This window comes from Melanostigma gelatinosum (genome assembly GCF_949748355.1).
Source record: "Melanostigma gelatinosum genome assembly, chromosome: 9".
In the NCBI taxonomy this organism is placed as follows: Eukaryota; Metazoa; Chordata; class Actinopteri; order Perciformes; family Zoarcidae; genus Melanostigma; species Melanostigma gelatinosum.
Genome location: NC_136642.1, coordinates 5,150,887 through 5,170,656, shown reverse-complemented (window position 1 = coordinate 5,170,656; position 19,770 = coordinate 5,150,887). Strand labels below are relative to the sequence as shown.

The following is a 19,770-nucleotide window of genomic DNA, read 5'->3' as shown; positions in this document are numbered from 1 at the left end:
CCGTCTTCTAGTCAAGCTGCCGCTGGTTCTGTTGGGCTTGGCCGAACACTGAGCCGTTGCTTACACTGGGTTCGCCTCGGACAGCATGCAGTACGCCAATATGTTATCTCCTGCCATGATAATTGAATCTATGGTGCCAGCTATTCTAAACCTCCTATCACCAAAGTGTCAGAGGGCTTTATTGGACTGAGCTCTAATCACAGCCGCTGATAACGCATGCAGACTAATCCCACTGTTTTGCTGAGTGCAGCACATGGCACCATGAAATAACCAAACGTTGCCTTGTGATGTGTGCCTGCACGTCAATGATGTGCCATTATTAGTGGCATGTGCTGTAACTGCCTCACACCTGTTGAACCCCTTTAAGTGCAATATGCTGTATGTTTGGGATGTTGAATCTTTGTTACGCATGTATCGTACTATATCTTCTTTGCTAATACGCGTTTTCATGACATTAAGCTGAGCTGAGTTGAACCACAACTGTGTTTAGCGTAGCGGATCTTGCAAGTCATGCTCCCCGTTCCCTAAACCCCTGTGTGTTTTTGTTTCTCGTCGGGGTCACCAGGCTGATTGAAAGCGGGTCGAGCCAAGCTGTCCCTAAGAGATAAAGAACACTTATAGTCATCTGTCCTCAATCCAGAGATAGACTAGGAACTGTGTCATGGTCTTATTACCCAAAGAGTTGTCGCTGAACGTTCTCACTCATAATGCTGCGTTCACACCGGTCGCGTTGATTTTTTGACGCGCGTCGAGATTACATACAAAGTCTATGCACAGACGCGATGAGACTGGCGCGCCTCGATTTTGCGATCCCGCGGCGCGTTGGACGCGTTATTGCAGTGCGGTGGACGCGGTGGACGCGTTGGACGCCGCAAAATCGCCAACGCGCGAGTTGAAATTTTTCAACTTCAGCGACATAATCGCGTGACGCTGTGGCGCGATAGCCTATCAGCGTTGAGTTGCTCCCCCTGTCGTCACTGGCTTCCTGCCGTTGTTGAATCAGGAAATAAATCCTGTCGCCGTCTGTGTTCACCCAGAGCGCTACGATACCTCATATCAACAGAGACCGGACCAAACTATGTGTATGCATGTGTGTGTGTAAACCATACGGTACAAACAATAAATAGACGCTGCCGTATTTACGTCTACGTGACGTTATTGAGTGCTGGTGGAGCTGCTACGATGTTAGCATAGCCTAGCACCGATCCATCAGAGCTCCATTGAGAAGACCAGTAACCTACAAATCGGTATCATTACGTAGTTATTTCGGAGTCCCTTTTTGTCGGAGAAGACAAGTACAAATCGGCATCATTACGTAGTTATTTCGGAGTCCCTTTTTGTCGGTTTATTGCCGTTGAATCACAGCCAAATCAGTTTATTTTGTGTTCCTACAGCTGTAGTAAACAGCGACCGGTGGCTTGCTAGACACAGTGAATACAGCTCGATACAATCCACGGAGCTCCTCTGAACAATATTATGAACCAGACATGACGGCGTTTGGCATTCCGATGTTTGAGGGACTTCCACAACACGTACAAAGCAGCAATTGTCCTTATTCCTGTCATGGTTGACGGCGGAAAACAATGGCGGCCAGATCGAGGCTTCCAGGACGATAAACCACGCCCCCTCTCCGGCGCTACGAGATTTTGCGGCGACCGGTGTGAACACGACCGGCGGCGCGTTGGACGTTTTTTTGCAGTGCGTTGGACGCTTTTTTGCAGTGCGTCAAAAAATCAACGCGACCGGTGTGAACGCAGCATAACACCTTAACTCATGTTGCGTCAGCAGACAAACAGCTGGCGGCGGGGGGGGGGGGGGGGGGGGGGGTCACATACATTTAGTGAACCAGATGTGCAGCTGCATTGAGTAAAGTCCCTCCTGCTATTCATCCTCTGGGGTCAAAACAATCAGTCAGCAGATATATTGACAGCCACCACCATGATGAAGGATCCTCCCTTACTAAAGCTACACAGAAGAACGCTGTGAGGAATACTGCACGTGTCATTTTATGTTGTATTTATTCATCTAATTGACCAGTTATGTTGACTCTTGACTCTTAATTATTTTTAACTCTGCATAGCAGGGTCCTTTTTTTAAGTAAGCAAGGTTTGGAGTACAATTGAAAAGATTAGCCGGGTCATTATGCCTTAAGGAAGTGGCAGAAAGGCATTTCATTAGTCTGGGTTCAATAGCGCTTTAGTAACCCCAAGTCAAAATACTGCCTTAGAGCCAAATATCCTTTTGTGAATAACACTGAGGACCAACATTGGGCCTCCTTACAGTCCCATTCTTCCACAGTAAACGTGTGTTATTTGTAGGTGATTTACAGGTGCACAAGCATGGAAGCACAGTTTACAAACCTGTGTTCTATATGAATTTCAATGACGCTGCAAAACCGATGAGCACGCATAAAGTGTTTGTGGGGCTGCCCTGAATTAGATTAAAAACCAAAAATAACTATAGTCGGTCAAATAAAAAGAGGGCAGTGACACCTAAATGATAATAAGATGTGACAATCTGTCCTTTTTGTCACTCAATGTCATTTCCCTTACCCTAAAAGTACGATTAATGACTCTTATGGCATTAGTTTCACAAACCTTTAAATAAATAAACATTAGCTAACTTCGTGATTACAATTATACTATACTGTTCTCAGAGTTTAATTATGCATCACCTTGTTTTTCATTGATATTTCCACTATAGATCCACAATGTGATTCCGCTCTGAGCTTGCAGATGTGTGGACTGCACCTTGCAGCCTCTCCTTCATTCAAAGCGTCTAAAAGTCGGAATATTTGATAGCATAATCAGCTGCTGCCTTAAACTCGACACAGGCTGCGAGCAACACATTTAATGAAAGGCAAATCTGGCAGAAAGCTTTTGATTTACTGATTTTTTGGCATTAAAAATCACACGTTAACGTAGTGAAAGTTGGTAAAAACCACCAGCATATTTGCAGCTTGAGTTTAAACACATGCGTCTCATCTTTCAGAAAGGCGTATCTATCAGACCGTCTTTTGTTTGGCAGCAGTGAGATGAAGATCATAGGGCCGACACGGTTCCTTCCACCTGGCCCATCTCTCAGCCGAATGAGCAGCCAGCGCTTCTTCACCAGTAGGACGCTTCAGATAAGAGCTGCACACTGTGTTCAGCTTCACAGACAGACACTGTAGATTCCAATAATCCCACTAACATTTTGATCGCCTGAGCTGAAACGTCGATGGACTTGATTAAATGTATTCATCATTCTGAATAAAGTGTGCTTGGACTTATTATTGTTATTACGTGGGGACTGGAGTGCCCGCTGAGCATTGTGGAAATAAAATAAAAAATGTCATCAGCTTTGCAGTGTTAAAATGAAAACGATGTAAATTCAGGCAGCTGGCATTCTGTATTGACATTACTGTGCTGGGTGTAGGGTTGTGGTCGAGCTGAAGCCTTCAAAGATACGTATTGACCGCAGCCTCTTTGTGCCTCGGCGGACTACGAAACCTCGCTTGTACAATCTCTTGGATTGGACATGAATAATTCTTTATGTTGGGGTGATTTAGCTTTGATGGTGAACAGCTGATGTTTGGTTGTGTTAACTGAGCATTGTGAGCAAAGTTTGAAACCTCAGTATCATATTTGCCTCTGGCTGGAGAGAGTGGTGGTCTCTAAAGTCACGATCAAACCGGAGAGCAGCGGACATAAAAGGTGACTTTGCTTGTTCAAATCAGAAGACAATGTGTGGCAGAGACACTAAATAGTCTTGTGTGGTGAAGGTTAGTCACTTTGTGGGCTGCAGGGCTGGATGATACGGCCAAACATTTTGTTACGATATGTGTTTTATTATGATCGATGTCTATAATTATCACAATATATATTTATTAATAATAATAATACTGAAGCCCAATTTACAGTTTTCTGAGTATTCTCCTTAAAACAGAACCCTAGAAAAACTGAATGTTAATATGGATTATAATACAGGCAACAACTGTTTATTATGAGAACATTAACGGTTAAGTGCGACTGCATACGTCGCATCTCACTGCTGTGTGTTAGCAGAATGTTAACACACGCGCTCTATGGGCTGAGCCGGCTAACTTCCACTTCAGCCCGATGCTAACTTCAATGGAGATGAAATAAGTCGGTCATGCAGCTCCTCTCGACTTTTCAAACGTTATCGGACCGAATTGATCATCGTCTGACAGTGAAACGAGTGATTTCTCGAGGGTTGTGACGCTCAAAACTATTTCTCCGCTTGTTTTACAGCCGCAACGTAGTAACGTTACGCTAGGCCGCGCCAGAGCCTCAGACATTTCGGCTGCTGGTCGAGTGGTTTTGACGGTAGAGGAAATCGGATTCAGAAATAACTGTCAAATAAATCAGTTGATCATCGTTATCATGGAAGATGTTTTTAACGTGAACATTTTCCCCCCATTGCCCCGAGCCGCAAGGGGTACGGAGGATGTTATATAACGTACCTGTTGCTGCGTCCACCCTCGTAGGACTGACAGGCTTTAAGTGACACATTACGCACACACAAGGCTCTTTGTATTAATACATCTTAATTAGCGCTGGGCAAGTTAACGCGTTAATTTTGCGTTAACGCATTCATTAATTAACGCCGACAATTATTTTATCGCGAGTTAACGCATTTTTAAAAATTTATTATAATATATATATATATATATATATTGTTTTTTTAACTGAAAGACAAGAGACATACATATACATAACAACAAGAGGATGACAAGAACAGTGGGATAAAAGCCAGCAAACATCCTATCGTCAGACTGTCTCGTGTTTATCGTTTTGTATGAGAGATATAATGTCCCTTCAGGGTTGCCGTAGAGAAAAGGCGACTTCCGCTGCTCTCCCTGGAGACTACTGGACACCGCTGCGGTAAAGTCAGCAGACACTCAGATCTCAGTGAAGGACTTTGAAAGTCAGCGGAAACATTAACGTGAGACAACATCCGGTTTCTTCAGACGAACATCCGGTTTTCAGAATAAGATGCCAACAAAGTATGAATTATATTCACATTAAGTATAAAACATGCTGCCTGCATCTCGTGAACCAAATGTTATTGCCCTTTTGTTCATATAGCAGTACTTTTAAAATATAAGTGCGCAAAACACTACTTTTAAATTCATTATTGAACTTTGCCATAACAATGCGATTAATCGCAAAAAATCCATGTGATTAATCGTGATTAAATATTTTAATTGTTGCCCAGCACTAATCTTAATATAATACATTTTCAAAGCCACTGATTTACATGCTTAACCTTTCGTTTAACATAAGAAAGTAGAGGCGAGTAAAGAAAAACAAGTGTAAAATAACATGACACAATCGTCACCGTCAGCTACAGCTAGATTCTAATTCTGTGGGAAACACCGAAAGTATTTTCACATGATCAATTCATCTGCAGATTATTTTCTTTGATTAATCATTTAGTTGTCAAAATGTCAGTAAATTGAAAGTTCATCCGCTTAAACTGAGATGGGCACTTCCACTCCACAGCTCTTAGATATTCATGACTACATGGCGCACCATCACTGCACTGTCACTTCCCATAAAAGTTCATCAGTGCACATGCTCACAGACTCCATTAACGGCGCCATCGGTGTATGAGGGAAAAATATGTTTTCACGCATACATCTTCCAGCGGGGATAACACATTCACTCATTCTTCACTGCTCACTTTTCAGCAAGTGCATGGAGAATGAACCACACACACACACACACACACAGAGTGAGAAATATTAGGGGAACGCCTTTCTGATGCTGAGCTTCAACCTCTTTAACACGTCTCCTCTGCTTCATCCACATCCACACTCTGTCATGGTTGAGGTAGATCTGTTGTAGCAGATGAAATTAATAAGGGGTCACGTGATTCATCTGGTCTACTGTACGGAAAGAGCAGGTGTTCCTATTTTCCACACAAAATGAACATTCACTTACACACACACACACACACACACACACACACACACTCACCCAGATGAGTTGACACATGAGCACACATGAGCACGGAAACAATCAACAACAAAAAATAAAACTACATGAGATACTCTGACATTTGCAAACACACACACACACACACACACACACACACACACACTCACTGTGAATGGGTAAAGAGCAGCAGTTCAGCTGCCAGAACACAATGTTGAGCTCACACAAATGCTGAATCTGAAGAAAGGAGGTCTTCTGCAGCCACCTTTCCATAAGTACTGTAATACATGACCTGATTTTTTAAATTAGAGAAACAGCGTGAGGGTATTTGTATCATCTCAGGGAATGCACTCGCAAATCATTGATCTCCAGTTGTTGCTTTCAGCAGCCTTTTTTTGTGGGCACCCCGAGGATTAGACAGCTTCTTTGCACACATCGCTTTTTTTTATGTGTGTCTGTTTGTCCAGTTGATGCCTGGTTACAGTAGGACAACTATTACCGCCTTGTGGTTGAATATGCAACCGGTGAAGTCGCAGTTTACATCCATGTCTGCCCAAAATGTCATCATATCATCATTTTTGTCCCAAATTAAAAATTAAACAATATGCATAACTGGCCAAAAACGCTCTCAGTGGTTAACCGCTAACATCCTTAGTAGCAACATCAGCATTAATCAGAGTCAAATTTCCGGTCACTTGGTGAATGTAAGTCTAATATTCCCGCTCTTTTAACTGCTCAGGTAAATATCTGGCTCTTTATGCTTCGCTATGTTCGCCTGCTGGTTGCTAACTGTGCCTGTCTGCTATGACGCTATATTCACTTCTGAGACTTGACGTGCTGCAAATGAGACAGATAATTCTCCCACGTTTTCACATAACGTTTTCCATAACGTATGTGTTTCTAACCATGAGTGTTGTATGCGAGCGTGCGACATCATACAACCCTGAAAGTGTGTTTATGTGAACACAGACACGTGTGTCACTGTGCATTCATTCATTCATCCGCATTGCTGATGATGTCAGAAACCGTGACGTGATGTCACTGCCCGCTCCCCGAGAGCTCACCTCAGGCCTCTCCACCCGTCGCGTTCTGCCGCTAATACGAACGGACATGTACCTCCAACGGGAAGCACATCCGCCCGTGACCACAAATAAGACATAAGCAGCGGGCTTCCAGTGCGCAGTAGCCATTCCTGCCAGATGTCATCAGTTCACATCTTCACTCCCAATTCATGGCAAGTTAAGTGTGAGCGTCGTAACACTGTCCCCTTTTCAGAGGGTCTGAGAGGAGCGCTCGTGACGTCAAGTCTTGCCGGTTAAAATCAGTGAGCCTGCGAGAAAAATAAACAAATCTTGGGATGGTAAATCCTGTCCCTCAACAACAATCACGGACAGGGCCGGGCAGCTAAACCCCAGCACTTCCAGCGGGGCTGCTCAGTAATCACCTGAGGAATACTGCAGCTGCATGAGGCATCTCCAAAGTGCCTGAACTATGTGAATGAGAAAGCAGAGGGGGATTGCTTGAAAAGAGGAGCAGGCATTGCAAGCTCAGCAAACCTTCCCTGGATTAATCAAGGTTTTTTTGGAAAATTCACTCAGAAATTGCCAGCTATAAACTATCAAACCCCTAGCAGAGTCAGGGACTAAATGTATTCACGTGGCTCACAATGTCTTGTTATTTCCTGCCTTCTTTTGCATTACAACAGAAATACAGTCCAATGTTGCTGGCTGCTGGAAGATTACTGCGTTCGTGCGAGCTCTGTCTTTGGGGGACAGCTTGGCATTCATCAATCAGCTCTTCCTGTATATGAACTCCGAGTCTGAGTTTATTCAAATGAGGTGACGACATCCCTCGGAAGATCAGACACAAACCCCTTCCTCCATTAAAGCAGTCAAGAGAATAGAGTCCTGTTATCATACGAGATGTTGTCTTTGCTGATATGTTCTGCGAGCTAAAGTGACAGAGTCCTGCAGCCGCCCGCTGATGAGAATAGACAGGCGGCGAAGAGCTGGGCACAAACCTGACATCCCAGGAATAAATTTCCAGATTAATGCAAATCAAACCTCTGTTTTCCTTTTTCTTTATGGTGTCACATCTGGAATGTGAAATACACTTACATCACCACCAAGTATATAGCTTCATTTAAATTCTTATTCTTCTAAATCTGGCCTTGTGTGTTAGACCTCTCTCAGACCTTGAAGTAAAGGGGCAATTAACAAAGCCAAACAAAGCCGTAGCTGTGTTAACCCAGGTGTAAAAAATGCTGACTGGACAATATGTTTGCACTGCAAGACATCATATTGAAATCACCACCGTTTGACACTCCACACCAAATGTCGTTTATTTATACCACAAATCCGATATTCTCCTCTGAAACAGAAAGTCCAGCGTTCTCCACTTACAGTATATTTGAGTGTCGACAATATTGCATCCCGTGAGAGAAAGCTGCCTAGCGTACAGTAGTTCTGTCATATGTTCATTTTCCACGACATTGCATGTGTTACATAAAGCAAAGCTGCAGGACCTGGGGGTCATGACACGACAATGGATTGTAGCACAGAGCTACAATCCACCGCTCTGTGCGCCAGAGCAGTTAGAAAATGTTCGTGTTGGCGTGCAAATAGAATCACAAGGAAAGTTGATTAGATGCAACTACAGACCTCTTACAGAAGCGGTGCACGCGGTGCTACATTTCTATCTGTGAGAGGACTAGCTCATGTCAACACATCAAAACATTTCAACAATGAACAGTGGATTAATCGTTCTCTTCTGGATTAAAAAAAACAATAATCCAAGAAATGGCCTCTTTCGTGTGGTGCTCTTTGGACGGGAGCATTTATTCCCTTCTGTCCTTCAATGGCACCAGCAAATACTGAATGCTCTTGAGTAGGGTTTGCAATTTTCCAAATGTAAACGTGAGACTGAAGTGAGATCCAAAAATGAAAAGTGTGTTTCTGGCACCTTCTCATCGCCATCCATTCCTACCTGTTTGACAGTGCCGTTAATCACAAACAACAGAGTCGTACGCTCCGTTACTCTATTACATTCAATCCCAGCCAGGAAAACGTATCACGACTCTGGAAGGCTGAACTTGATCAATCACATACATAAGACATCCAATATTCTAACTTTCTTCCTTACACACACACACACACACACAAATTTGAATTGTTTTCTAAAAACATTGTCATCACGACCACCTCTAATTCTGATCATTTATGCGGTTGGATAATGGCACATCGCTTCAGTAGCAGCAACGTGCCTGGATGTGGTTGGATACAGTGGAGGAATACTCAAATGGTGTGTGGGACTGTGTGAAAAGGAGGCTAAATTTACCATCAGCTGTTGAGTGAGCCTGCTAACCTTTATGAGGTCCTATGAGTGGAGGTAAATCACCACTACGCACATAATACACACATAGAGGCACAAGCACACGCACGCACACACACACACGCAGTCATACAGACAATTATAGCAAACATCATTCTCGTGAAGCCCTCAGGTAACACATTTGCTCAAATCTACATCTGAAATCGAGGCACAACCTACATAATGAATTAAAAAAAACACATTTGATTGAAAAACCTTTAAAATGGTAATTGGGTAAACAAGTGAGCCTGCTCTCGACACAAGCATACAAAGAGTCTCATTAGATACCTAACAGCTAACAAATGGCATCTACACTCACAAAACCATTAATTGTGAAAAAAAAGAAAAGAATAAAGCTTTTAGGCCAGAAGGTAACTAAAGTCCTTTTTTGACACACAATAGTCCCTCTACCTTCTGTTTATGTTGAATAATGATCTTCACACGAGGACATTGCCATTCAAATCGACCCCACACATATTACCCCACGAATACACAAACCGTCATTAAGCCACCATGCTACTTAGCCACTTTTCAATGATTATAGTAGATGGCAGAAGGAGAACTTAATCACAGTAGATTACAGCTACAGACCAAGCTAGAATATTGAGCCCTGCCTTTTACTGTCTGCCTCCATATCAAAGCCTCCACCTCAACACTTTCCACTTATTTCAATGAGCTATATGTACATTAAATGAACAATACATCTCGCATGGTGCTGAGGCAACTGGCATCCAAAGAGCCACCATTTGTTTAAACACTTTTAATTAACAAGTGTTGTCTGCTGAATATTTAGCTTTGCTGTGTTGCTGAAGCTCAAGTTCAGATTTAAGATCAAAGAAATGTATTTTACTATCACGTAAGACAAGGAGATGTAACAAATCCTCCCATTTGAAAGGTCGGAGCGAGAAAAACAATGCAATGAACAATTGATTCAAAAAGAGTTCATATCAAAAGAGTTTTCTGGTGATTGATTCATTTCAGCCTCAAAACGTTTTACATCCTGAAAAAGGACACAAGCATGAACACAGAATCACAAAAACCCAAATATGGTTCATGTCTAAAATATTCTTCACATATCAATATTCTCTATATATTCTCTTTTGATACTTAAATACAAAGAAAGCTGCATCTGGTTAATTATTTATTCATTCAATGTCTCCGCCCACTTAATCCTTTTCTGGCACATGCGGGGTTACAACATCCCAGCATGCACTGGGCAGATGGCAGGACACCGGGCAGGTCGCCAGTCCATCACAGGTTGAACTCAGCTAGGCAGACATCCACTCACGCTCACATTCATACCTACAGGCAATTTAGAGTCTCCACTTGCAATGTAGGAAACCAGAGAAAACCCACACAAGCAAACTCCGCACAGGAAGAGCCAAGAGATCAAACCTGGGTCTTCTTGCTGTGAGGCGATAGTGTCAAACCACTAAACTATCAAACCTGTGGCGGTTACTTTCATGACCGCATGGAGTGTAGTGGAAGACTGTTTTAGTCACGAGGAGGATTTTTACAACGTCCATATTAAATATGGACATGTTGGCTCAGGACTGAACCTGCCACTGTCCAAACTGAATAGAACACAAGTGTAGAAAAAGTTCAGCCACTGATTCTTTACACAATTCATTCTTTGGTTGATAACAGTGGAATAGTGGAAAATATCATCAGAATTTCCCAGAGCCCAAGAAGACTTCTTGAAATGTCAGTTTTTTTGTCCAACCAACAGTCCAAAACCCAAATAAATGTACTTTACAATGATGTAAAACAGAGAGAAGCAGCGATCCTCCAGAAGCTGGACAACTGCACATTTTTGGCATTTTTGCTTGAAGAATTCCTTTATTACAGTATAGTTGCAGTTTCATTTTCTTTCAGTCGATACCAAATTTTTTAAAATGTAACATTAAAAACATGAAACTTTGAATGTCTGTCTTCATATTCATGACATCGTCATTCTAAAAATGTGTAAAAAATAGATTTTTTTTAAATTGTGGTTGTTTAAATAATGAGATAGTTGGATGTTAGATTGCTGCTAGACCGCCCTGTTAATGCAGGTGCTGGCCTACCTTTGTGTGCCGGGGAAGAGCAGACAGTTCTTTGACCGCAGTGAAAATATTGCGTGAAATGTTGTAAATTTGTAAATCTATTTACAATACATTTTGACTTTTGGACAACGCTCTGGAGTTATTGGAAATTTCAAATCACAGGAGTCGAAACAATCCTACGAAGGCGCCACTTGGATCTAATTCTACAAACACCAATACTAATCATATTAGTGGAACATTTATCTGCAACGGTGCAGAAACACTGGCTTTGAACTGAATGGAAAGACTGTGTTGTATTTAAATGTTGATTTACAGTTCAAACGTCAAACATTATGAATGAAGCTTCAAAGCTTCTATTCAGCACAACTCTACAATCGACTAATTATTTCAGTTCCTGTGGTGAATTCTTACTCCCTGCATGAGTGTGAATTTCAGATTGCAAACTATACACACCTCACCAAATAAAGTCCACCCTGGACCAACTATACAGGAAGTGCACGCACAAACACAGCAGTGGCATTTCCTGAAGATGGCAATCGTTTTTTGTTCAGGTTCACACTTATTCCGAACAGTTTTGTTATGGAAATGCTGTCATTCTAACACCCTGGGTAATTATTGAGTGAAGATTAAAAAAAAGATTCATTGATATATCACAGCCACACCATGATATTGTTGCCATGGCATTGTGCTTAAAATTGCCTTAAAAAAACGTTGTCATTTCAGAATAGAGCTATTCACAGTTATGTACTTGTATTAAAAATAATCGAACTATTTAAGGGGACCGAAGTGGGGAAACGTGGTGCTAGCGAGAGAGTTGATAACTTTGATATTATTTTACTTTACTTGCACGAATAAGGACAACTGTAAAAAAGGAATGTTCCTAATTTGAGGCAGAAAATGTGCTGCATCATAAACACTCCTGTTGTTACGTGAAGGTCGCAGCTTTCACACGTTTTCCAGAGTTGGACGGAGGCTTTGGCTCAGACGAGCTGGTACTGTACAACAATCTCCATGACCTGGTTTGACCGCTGCTCTCTACTGAGCTGAAGGAGACTGCAGCATCTCAGCCTCCGACACGCAACACACAACATGCACTGTGGACATGCAATGAGCAAAACATGCACGACACACAAAAGAGGGATGTTTTTAATGAACAGGTGGCTGATTAAACACCCCGGTGGTGCAGTATAGACCTGTTCGGTGTAGCATGCTGAATTCTGAGCGGAGAGCACTATATTTCTTAGATTGATAGTCTGACACTGATGTTTAATCCAGCTTCACAGAGATGTTTGTTTTTTTTATATTCATTTTAGAGGCCATTTTTTTACAGCCTACTCCATGTCAAAGGGAATTATAAAATCCCCCCCAGTGTACTGTGTATACTTTTTTAATTATGGACATTATTATTTAACATAGGCTTTCACAGCTAGCACACAATATCAGCAAAATATATATAAATATATGTTTCTTATTATATTTCATAAAAAGTGATACCTTAATTACAATACAAAAAGCACACTTTGTCAAGTCGTCTATGTTTGAAAACTTGTACTTTCGAACAATAGGTGTCGCTTTTTTTTTTAAACAGCGAATGTGGGAAATACAACTGTAGAGAAACGATGACTGGAAACAATAGTTCAACATCACTATAGTATTGAATAATAATAAAAAGGCATCTGGGAGTATAATGTAGAGCAAACTCAACACACCTTTGAATGGAGGACTAACTAAATCATCTGCGTGTCATGAATTTGTCTTAAAAAACAAATAGTCCATCCATTGGTCACCCCATGACTCATACTACTGACATATGTACTGTAACTTCTCACACTGCCTAGGGTATTTGGCTAAAACCTCACAACTCTGAATCACGGGCATCCATGGGATTGGATGACATCATGCCTGCAAACCTTATGAGCCAACCGTATCCAGAGGGAGATCATTACCCCGGATTGGCAGCCCACTGATTGGTGCAGGAAAGAGGAGGCAGCTCAACCTGACCTTTTTGCTGTGAGTGAATCCTGACAAGAACAATCAAAAGCCAAGTCTTCTCTCCCTCTCGCTCCCTCTCTCTCTCCCTCCCTCTCTCTCTCTCTCTCTCTCGCTGCAAAGACCCATTGAGTCATTCCACTCAGGCTTTGCAGCAGAATTGAATTACCCACCCACCCAAAGTGTAGCTGAATCTAAAAAGCCACTCCTCCCAGCGACTCAGTCCCAGCAGCCCCCATGCAGATTCCCCCAGTATCACCGAAGCACTAAAGGCTCTTGGAGGATAAGGGCCGGGTATGCTTCACTAAAGCGATTAGTGTCGGGCAACAGATAAGAAAAAAAGAGAAAAGAGGATCAGCTGATGACTGAACTCAATCTATTAATATCGAGCAAAAAGACAGAGAAAGTGACGACACATCTGGACTAAGGATTAATATATTCCTTTCCAAAAATAAACCATGCAGAGCCTTCCACTGACATAAAAGTAAAACATTTGTGTCTGTGGAAGCTTATAAGCGGCCTACCTCTCACACTGTATGCAGATGACTTACTACACTATTGGGCCAAGAACAGAGTGCTGCAGGGATGAGTCCTACATTTTTGCACTTCAGGTTTCCTTTCTTAAAGTCAAGAGGTTTTATGAAGTGTTCTTTGGTTAGATGGCTGAAATAAGGTCTGTGGTTAACAAAAGCTGAAGAGATTTTAACGTTTGCTTCTACAACATCAAAAACGTGTCGTGCAAAAGCGGTTGGTAACAAGTGGCTGAATGAGAGTAAAACGCCATCACATTGAACACTAGTCCACCGATAGCTTAGTGGTGATGTGATGTAGTTTCTTTCTAGCCTCACTTTAGCTGTTTAATAAAGGGGCGTTCATTTGTGAAGACTATCCTGCTGATCTCGTGTTTGCCACAGAGTTTATTTTCCGCAAAAATCCAAAATAAAATGGGAAAAAATTCCGTTGGCTCTTTGTCGAGGGAACCACTGCGTTGCTAACTTACGGGTTGGCCTAAAGAAAATACGTCGTCCCTGCAGCACTCTATACAAAAGGCCCCGAAAGGCGATAAAGAATGCATCACCAGTAAAATGTCACATCATGTTAAGATCTTGCCCGGGGCACCAGTGCTTCCCGTTCGATCATCAATGGGTCCACATGGTCACAGCTCCTGGTGTAGTACAGACATTATTTATGCTGCCGGGGTCAAATATTCATTGACCTCCTGGGTATCAAAGACTTTGAAATGTCTGCCAGATAAATCGTGTTCAAACGAGCTTCGTAAGCAACTGCTGTGCACCAGCCCATGTGCTTATTTGTTGCATGTTTGAACGTGCTGATGAATATGTAAAAGTTTATGTGAGCGCATTCAATTGAGGCCCTGTTGAGCGTTGATTGACCTCCTGTCTGCAGGCCAGAATAATGACATGAGTGATATTTCCTCAATATCTTGACATCGTTGCATGCCTTTGACCAGAAAGCTCTGGGGGGGTACTTGAAAAAGCTGAATGCACAGTCTTGTTTGACATTTAGAAGTGCTGACTTCCCACATCTAGAGGGGATTCGGCCAGCAAATGTAAATCGTCCGTGAACTTGGACAGGGGCTTCTTTGATTCCTGAAACTAAAGATCTGTCAACACCAGCCGAGAAGCTCTCCAGCTGGAGAATTCAGGCCCTAAATGTGTGATTAAAAGCAAATCACTCACCCCCCCCCCCCCCCCCTCGCAAAAAAGTTGCCGCAAACGCATCTCCAGTACACCCGGCGCCCCCACTGGAGAATGAATGGGCTCTCTCTTGCAGATCATCTAGTGCACGGGCTGGATGGAGCTCGCGCATGCAGTACAGTAATAGCCGAACAGATGATGCTTCTTGGCACAGTCTGAGCAGTGGAGGGGTGTAAGACAGTCCCTTATGTCACATGGGAGAAAGAGAGAGAAGGAGAAGGAGGGAGTAGAGGAGTGCTGCAGTGAGTGCATTGGCGGTGTGCTGTCTCTTTAACTATGGCCATGCTTGACAAGAGCTGCTGTATCAAACTACTGTAAAATCGACAAGGCCGGGGATGGCTCAGTGGCTGGCTGCTTGCTTCCATGGTGTCCATCTGCTCTCATGGATACAGCCATCGTAGAGCAGGGAAAAGAGAGAGGGAGAAGAGACAGTGGAGTCGACCACAGCGGAGGAGAGGGAGGGAAAAGCAAAGCAGAAAGAGATAGACTGAAAGGAGGTGTGAGTTTAAGAGCGCGAATGAGGGAGGAAAAAGATTTCGCCAAGATAGGAAGGCCCATCTCTGCTGCTGCTGCTGCTGCTGCTGCTGCCTCCCACTAACTGCCTGTTCATGTGAGCCGGTACTTGGCATGACTGCAAATGGCTTGCCTGGTACATTAGCTTAACACACTCGTCAATGTGGGCTCAAATGTACATCTGCAAGATCCGCTGATCCCCCCCCCCCCTCCCGGTCCGTGGATCTATATCTCATCGCAAATCAATGTCACACTCATATCAGCCGTCTTACCACATATTTCATCTGTGGATGTTGAGTCACTGTGCGGCAATGAATATCACACTGTGTTACATAACCGCTTGGAGTAACCATGGTGCTTCTAATGTATAGGTGGACAGGGGAGATGGATGGAAGATCTGCCCAGAGTCTGTTGAGCGTGTTGGCCAAAATACACGCTGGGGCTGCGACGGACGAACATTTCCACAATTTCTCAAATGAATTGTTTGCTCTGTGAAACAGTGAAAATTATCGCGATTTCCAAAAACACAAGGTGTCGTCTTCTTGGCTTATGTTTCCCGATCAACAGTCCAAAAAAAAAACGAAACACATTCAATTAATGATGTAATAAATGTGGGGAAACCAACAGATTCTCACTATTTAGCAAGTGTTTCCACTTTATGTAAGGGAATATATGTGGGGATTTCACTTCATGAATAATGGACAGTAATTCATGCTAGAAAATACAGCTTTGCAGGTGTCATCTCTCCATTGAGGGTGTAATATTTAACACTACTGATGCAGTTATGAAGTTAGAACCATAAAACCCCAACAGCCGATTGGTGCATCTCCATATTGATTTGCGTCGCAATCCATCTTGCGGCTAAACCCCCGAGCAGTTGTACCAAATTGGATGAAACCAAACACGGCTAAGCTCCGAAAACAATGTCTAAAATGAAGCACCGGTGTGAGATCACAGAGAACGAGTACTCGGTGCCATCGCTGACAGGTTTTTGAAGGTGCAGCACTGTGCTCACAATTTCCTGGCAATGACTCCCAGAGTGGGCTTGCACGCACGCACACACACACGCACACACACACACACACACACACACAGGCAGAGCATCTCACCAACATTATGCAACCAACTTCTATAGCTGCACTTGCACAAGAGGGCATTTTTGGTCATTATCTGCTTTGCGCCGAGGGAATAACAAAGCTGAGCGAAAAAAGGGTGCAGAGCGACCTGCCACAGTTAAATGTGGCCTCTCTTTTCACGTGCAGCTCACACGATGACTCCAGGGTCACGGCGAAAGTCCAGCGAGCTGAGGGGTTGAGCTTCAGGTCGAGATTATGGTCTCCATTTTGGAGGCACCTCCATATTGTTTCGACAAGGGGTTACAGGTCTGACGAGTGAGCGTCCACACATAAACCAGCGCTCTCTCGCTCTCTCTCTCACCCCGACAGTCACATGCAGCACACCTCCACTCTCTCCTGAACCCACACACTGACTGCACACCGCTCGTTCTTTCTCACACACACACACACACTCAGTTCCTCCTCCCCAACCGGTGCAGTTTTTGGCATCTAAACCAGGGCTCTTCAGCGTTTTTCAGGCCAAGGACCCCCAAACTGATAGAGAGATGGAGCAGGGACCCCCGACTATATATATTGTATAAAATTGTGTTTTATGTTAAATGGGCCGAGTACCGTGTATACCTCTTTATTGTGCATTCAATACGAAGCCATTCAAATAATACACAGGTTCATATATTCATGTTTCTATTTTAAACATGTGCAAGGTACAGTGAGTAGGGAGGCCGAGCAACTGCCATTTATAAACACACCTTGTCAGCTGATACCAATGCCAATGTCAACATTGTCTGTTAATTGCAAACAAGTTATTCAAATTGATGTTTTCATTTTAAACGTGGAAACGAAAAATGAGTGATGGCCTGTTAGTGCCACTGCCATGCATAAAGATACCAGTTATCTTTCATACAATACTGAACTATTAAAATAATGGACAGATTCATGTTGAGAGATTTTAAATTTTTTTTGAATTGTCTAATTCACCAAAAATGTCACGGTCCCCTTGCAGTACCTCCGCGGACCCCCTGTTGAAGACCTCTGATCTAAACCTCTTGGATAACAGGTACTCACACACACCACGAAACCCCCAAATCCTTCACGGTTCAAACTTTGCACTGGCTGTTCCACCCTATTCCGGTGGGACTCTGATGTTTGAGGACCTCGCTTTACTTTATTTCATTTCCGAATTAGCTTCTCATCACACAAACACACACACATACTGCAAATTGAAGGCTTTGACTGGGTAGAGTTGAGGCAGCTCACTGCAGCACGCCTGCTCACATACAGCATTAGTCACAGTTGCAGTGCAATGATGCCGAGGGGAATCTGCCTTTACCGTACACTGAAGCGCCTTTCACCCACTCACGATCGAGTATGGGGGAATAAAAGACCAGGCGAGAGTGAAGAAGCCCTCTCATTCTGCTCATCGACATATTCTAGTGGGCCAAAGTTGTTGTTTTTTTGCACACAGGGGGCAGGATACAGTCCATTCAGGCTGTGGACGAAATCCCAAATATAAAATCTACCAACAGCAATGTTTCAAAGGAGATAGTAGAAGCACTCTCAACTCCTACTACACTGAGAGTGGCTCAGAACATTATTAGCATTTTACGACAAAGACTAAAACCACCAAGTATTATTAGGGCAGTATAAACTCCTTACGAGAACCATATACCCGATATAGGATTATTATAGAAGATACAAATATATATTGCGTGTTCTCCCATTCATGCTGTGCAGCAGCTCTCAAACGGAGGAATGCACTTGCAAGAGTAGACCGTGACACCAGTGGTCTGCACATGCATACCTTATTACGTTACTATAATTGCCGCATGCAAAAGGTCCACACGGACGCACGCTGCGCTTGAACCGTGTGTGTGCGTCTGTGTGTGTGTGTGTGGGGGGGGGGGGGGGCATCTATCGTATCAAGAAGGCACTTCAGGCAATTTCTATGCACCTGTCGACTATGGTGCTTTTAGATATGCTTCTCGCATATGACAGTGTCAGAGAGATAGCGGGAGAAGAGAGGGGCAGAAAGAGAGAGAGGGGGAGAGAGGGGGAGAGAGGGTGGCGAGGAACGGGGGAGGAGGACGGAGAAGGAAGATGCAGTGGATGACAAAAATATATATAAAATATCTGCTCTGTCTTACCTTGAAAGGGAACATAGGACATGTTCCAACGGCATTGAACGTATGCTTTGCGTCTCGGCGGTCTCGCGGTGCTCAGAAGTAACGGGAAACCAAATTAGAAATAAAATTGGATTAAAATAAATTTTTTAAAAACACACGCGATACAGCGCTATTCACAGTTGGAGCCGAAGGAGAGGCCAATATTCCGCTGTTACAAAAACTGGCATCATAATCCACGACCGCTTATAAAGCGCCCGGTTCCCGGTGCATGATAAAAAAAATACAGGATGCAGAAATAAGTGTATATGTGTGTGTGTGCGTGTGTGTGCGTGTGTGTGTGTGTGTGTGTGCGCGTGTATGTTTATTTGCACGCTGCCGTTGAGGTGTGAGGGTGAAACACGAGTGAGTGTGTGTGTGAGAGAGAGAGAGAGAGAGAGAGAGAGAGAGAGAGAGAGAGAGAGAGAGAGAGAGAGAGAGAGAGAGAGAGAGAGAGAGAGAGAGAGAGAGAGAGAGAGAGAGAGAGAGAGAGAGAGAGAGAGAGAGAGAGAGAGAGAGAGAGAGAGAGAAGGGGGTGGAGGACGGAGCAAATGCATGTGTGCGTGTTTCCGTATGTGTGGCCGCGCACGCTTCCCAATATCTATAACCTATCTTTAGCATAAGCATTTTTACATTTTATGCTTGCACATATACATATACATATATATACATATATATATATACATATATATGTATATATATGTATATATATATATACATATATATGTATATATATATGTATATATATATATATATATATATATATATATATATATATATATATATATATACACACACATATATATATGTGTGTTTCTATATATAGGGCTAATAATGTTTCAGTGAGTGTAAATTCACTGTACTGATTCAGGCTACAGTAGCCGAGTGTGCAATGTCCCAAAGGTAGTTTATGACGTTTACATACCGTAATTTACTTATTCTAGTGAAATTACATGTGG

At 43.0% G+C, this 19,770-nt stretch overlaps 1 protein-coding gene across 1 annotated transcript in view; it reads right to left on the bottom strand.

Moving 5' to 3' along the window:
• syngap1b (synaptic Ras GTPase activating protein 1b) overlaps positions 1-18,818 on the bottom strand; it is a gene marked incomplete at both ends in the record, with an annotated part of 117,942 nt that extends 99,124 nt beyond the window's left edge. Inside the window, one exon of the mRNA XM_079276039.1 lies at positions 18,797-18,818. Within this exon, the coding sequence (XP_079132165.1) occupies positions 18,797-18,818 (22 nt within the window). The remainder of the gene's footprint in view (positions 1-18,796) is intronic.
• Positions 18,819-19,770: the final 952 nt, after the last annotated feature.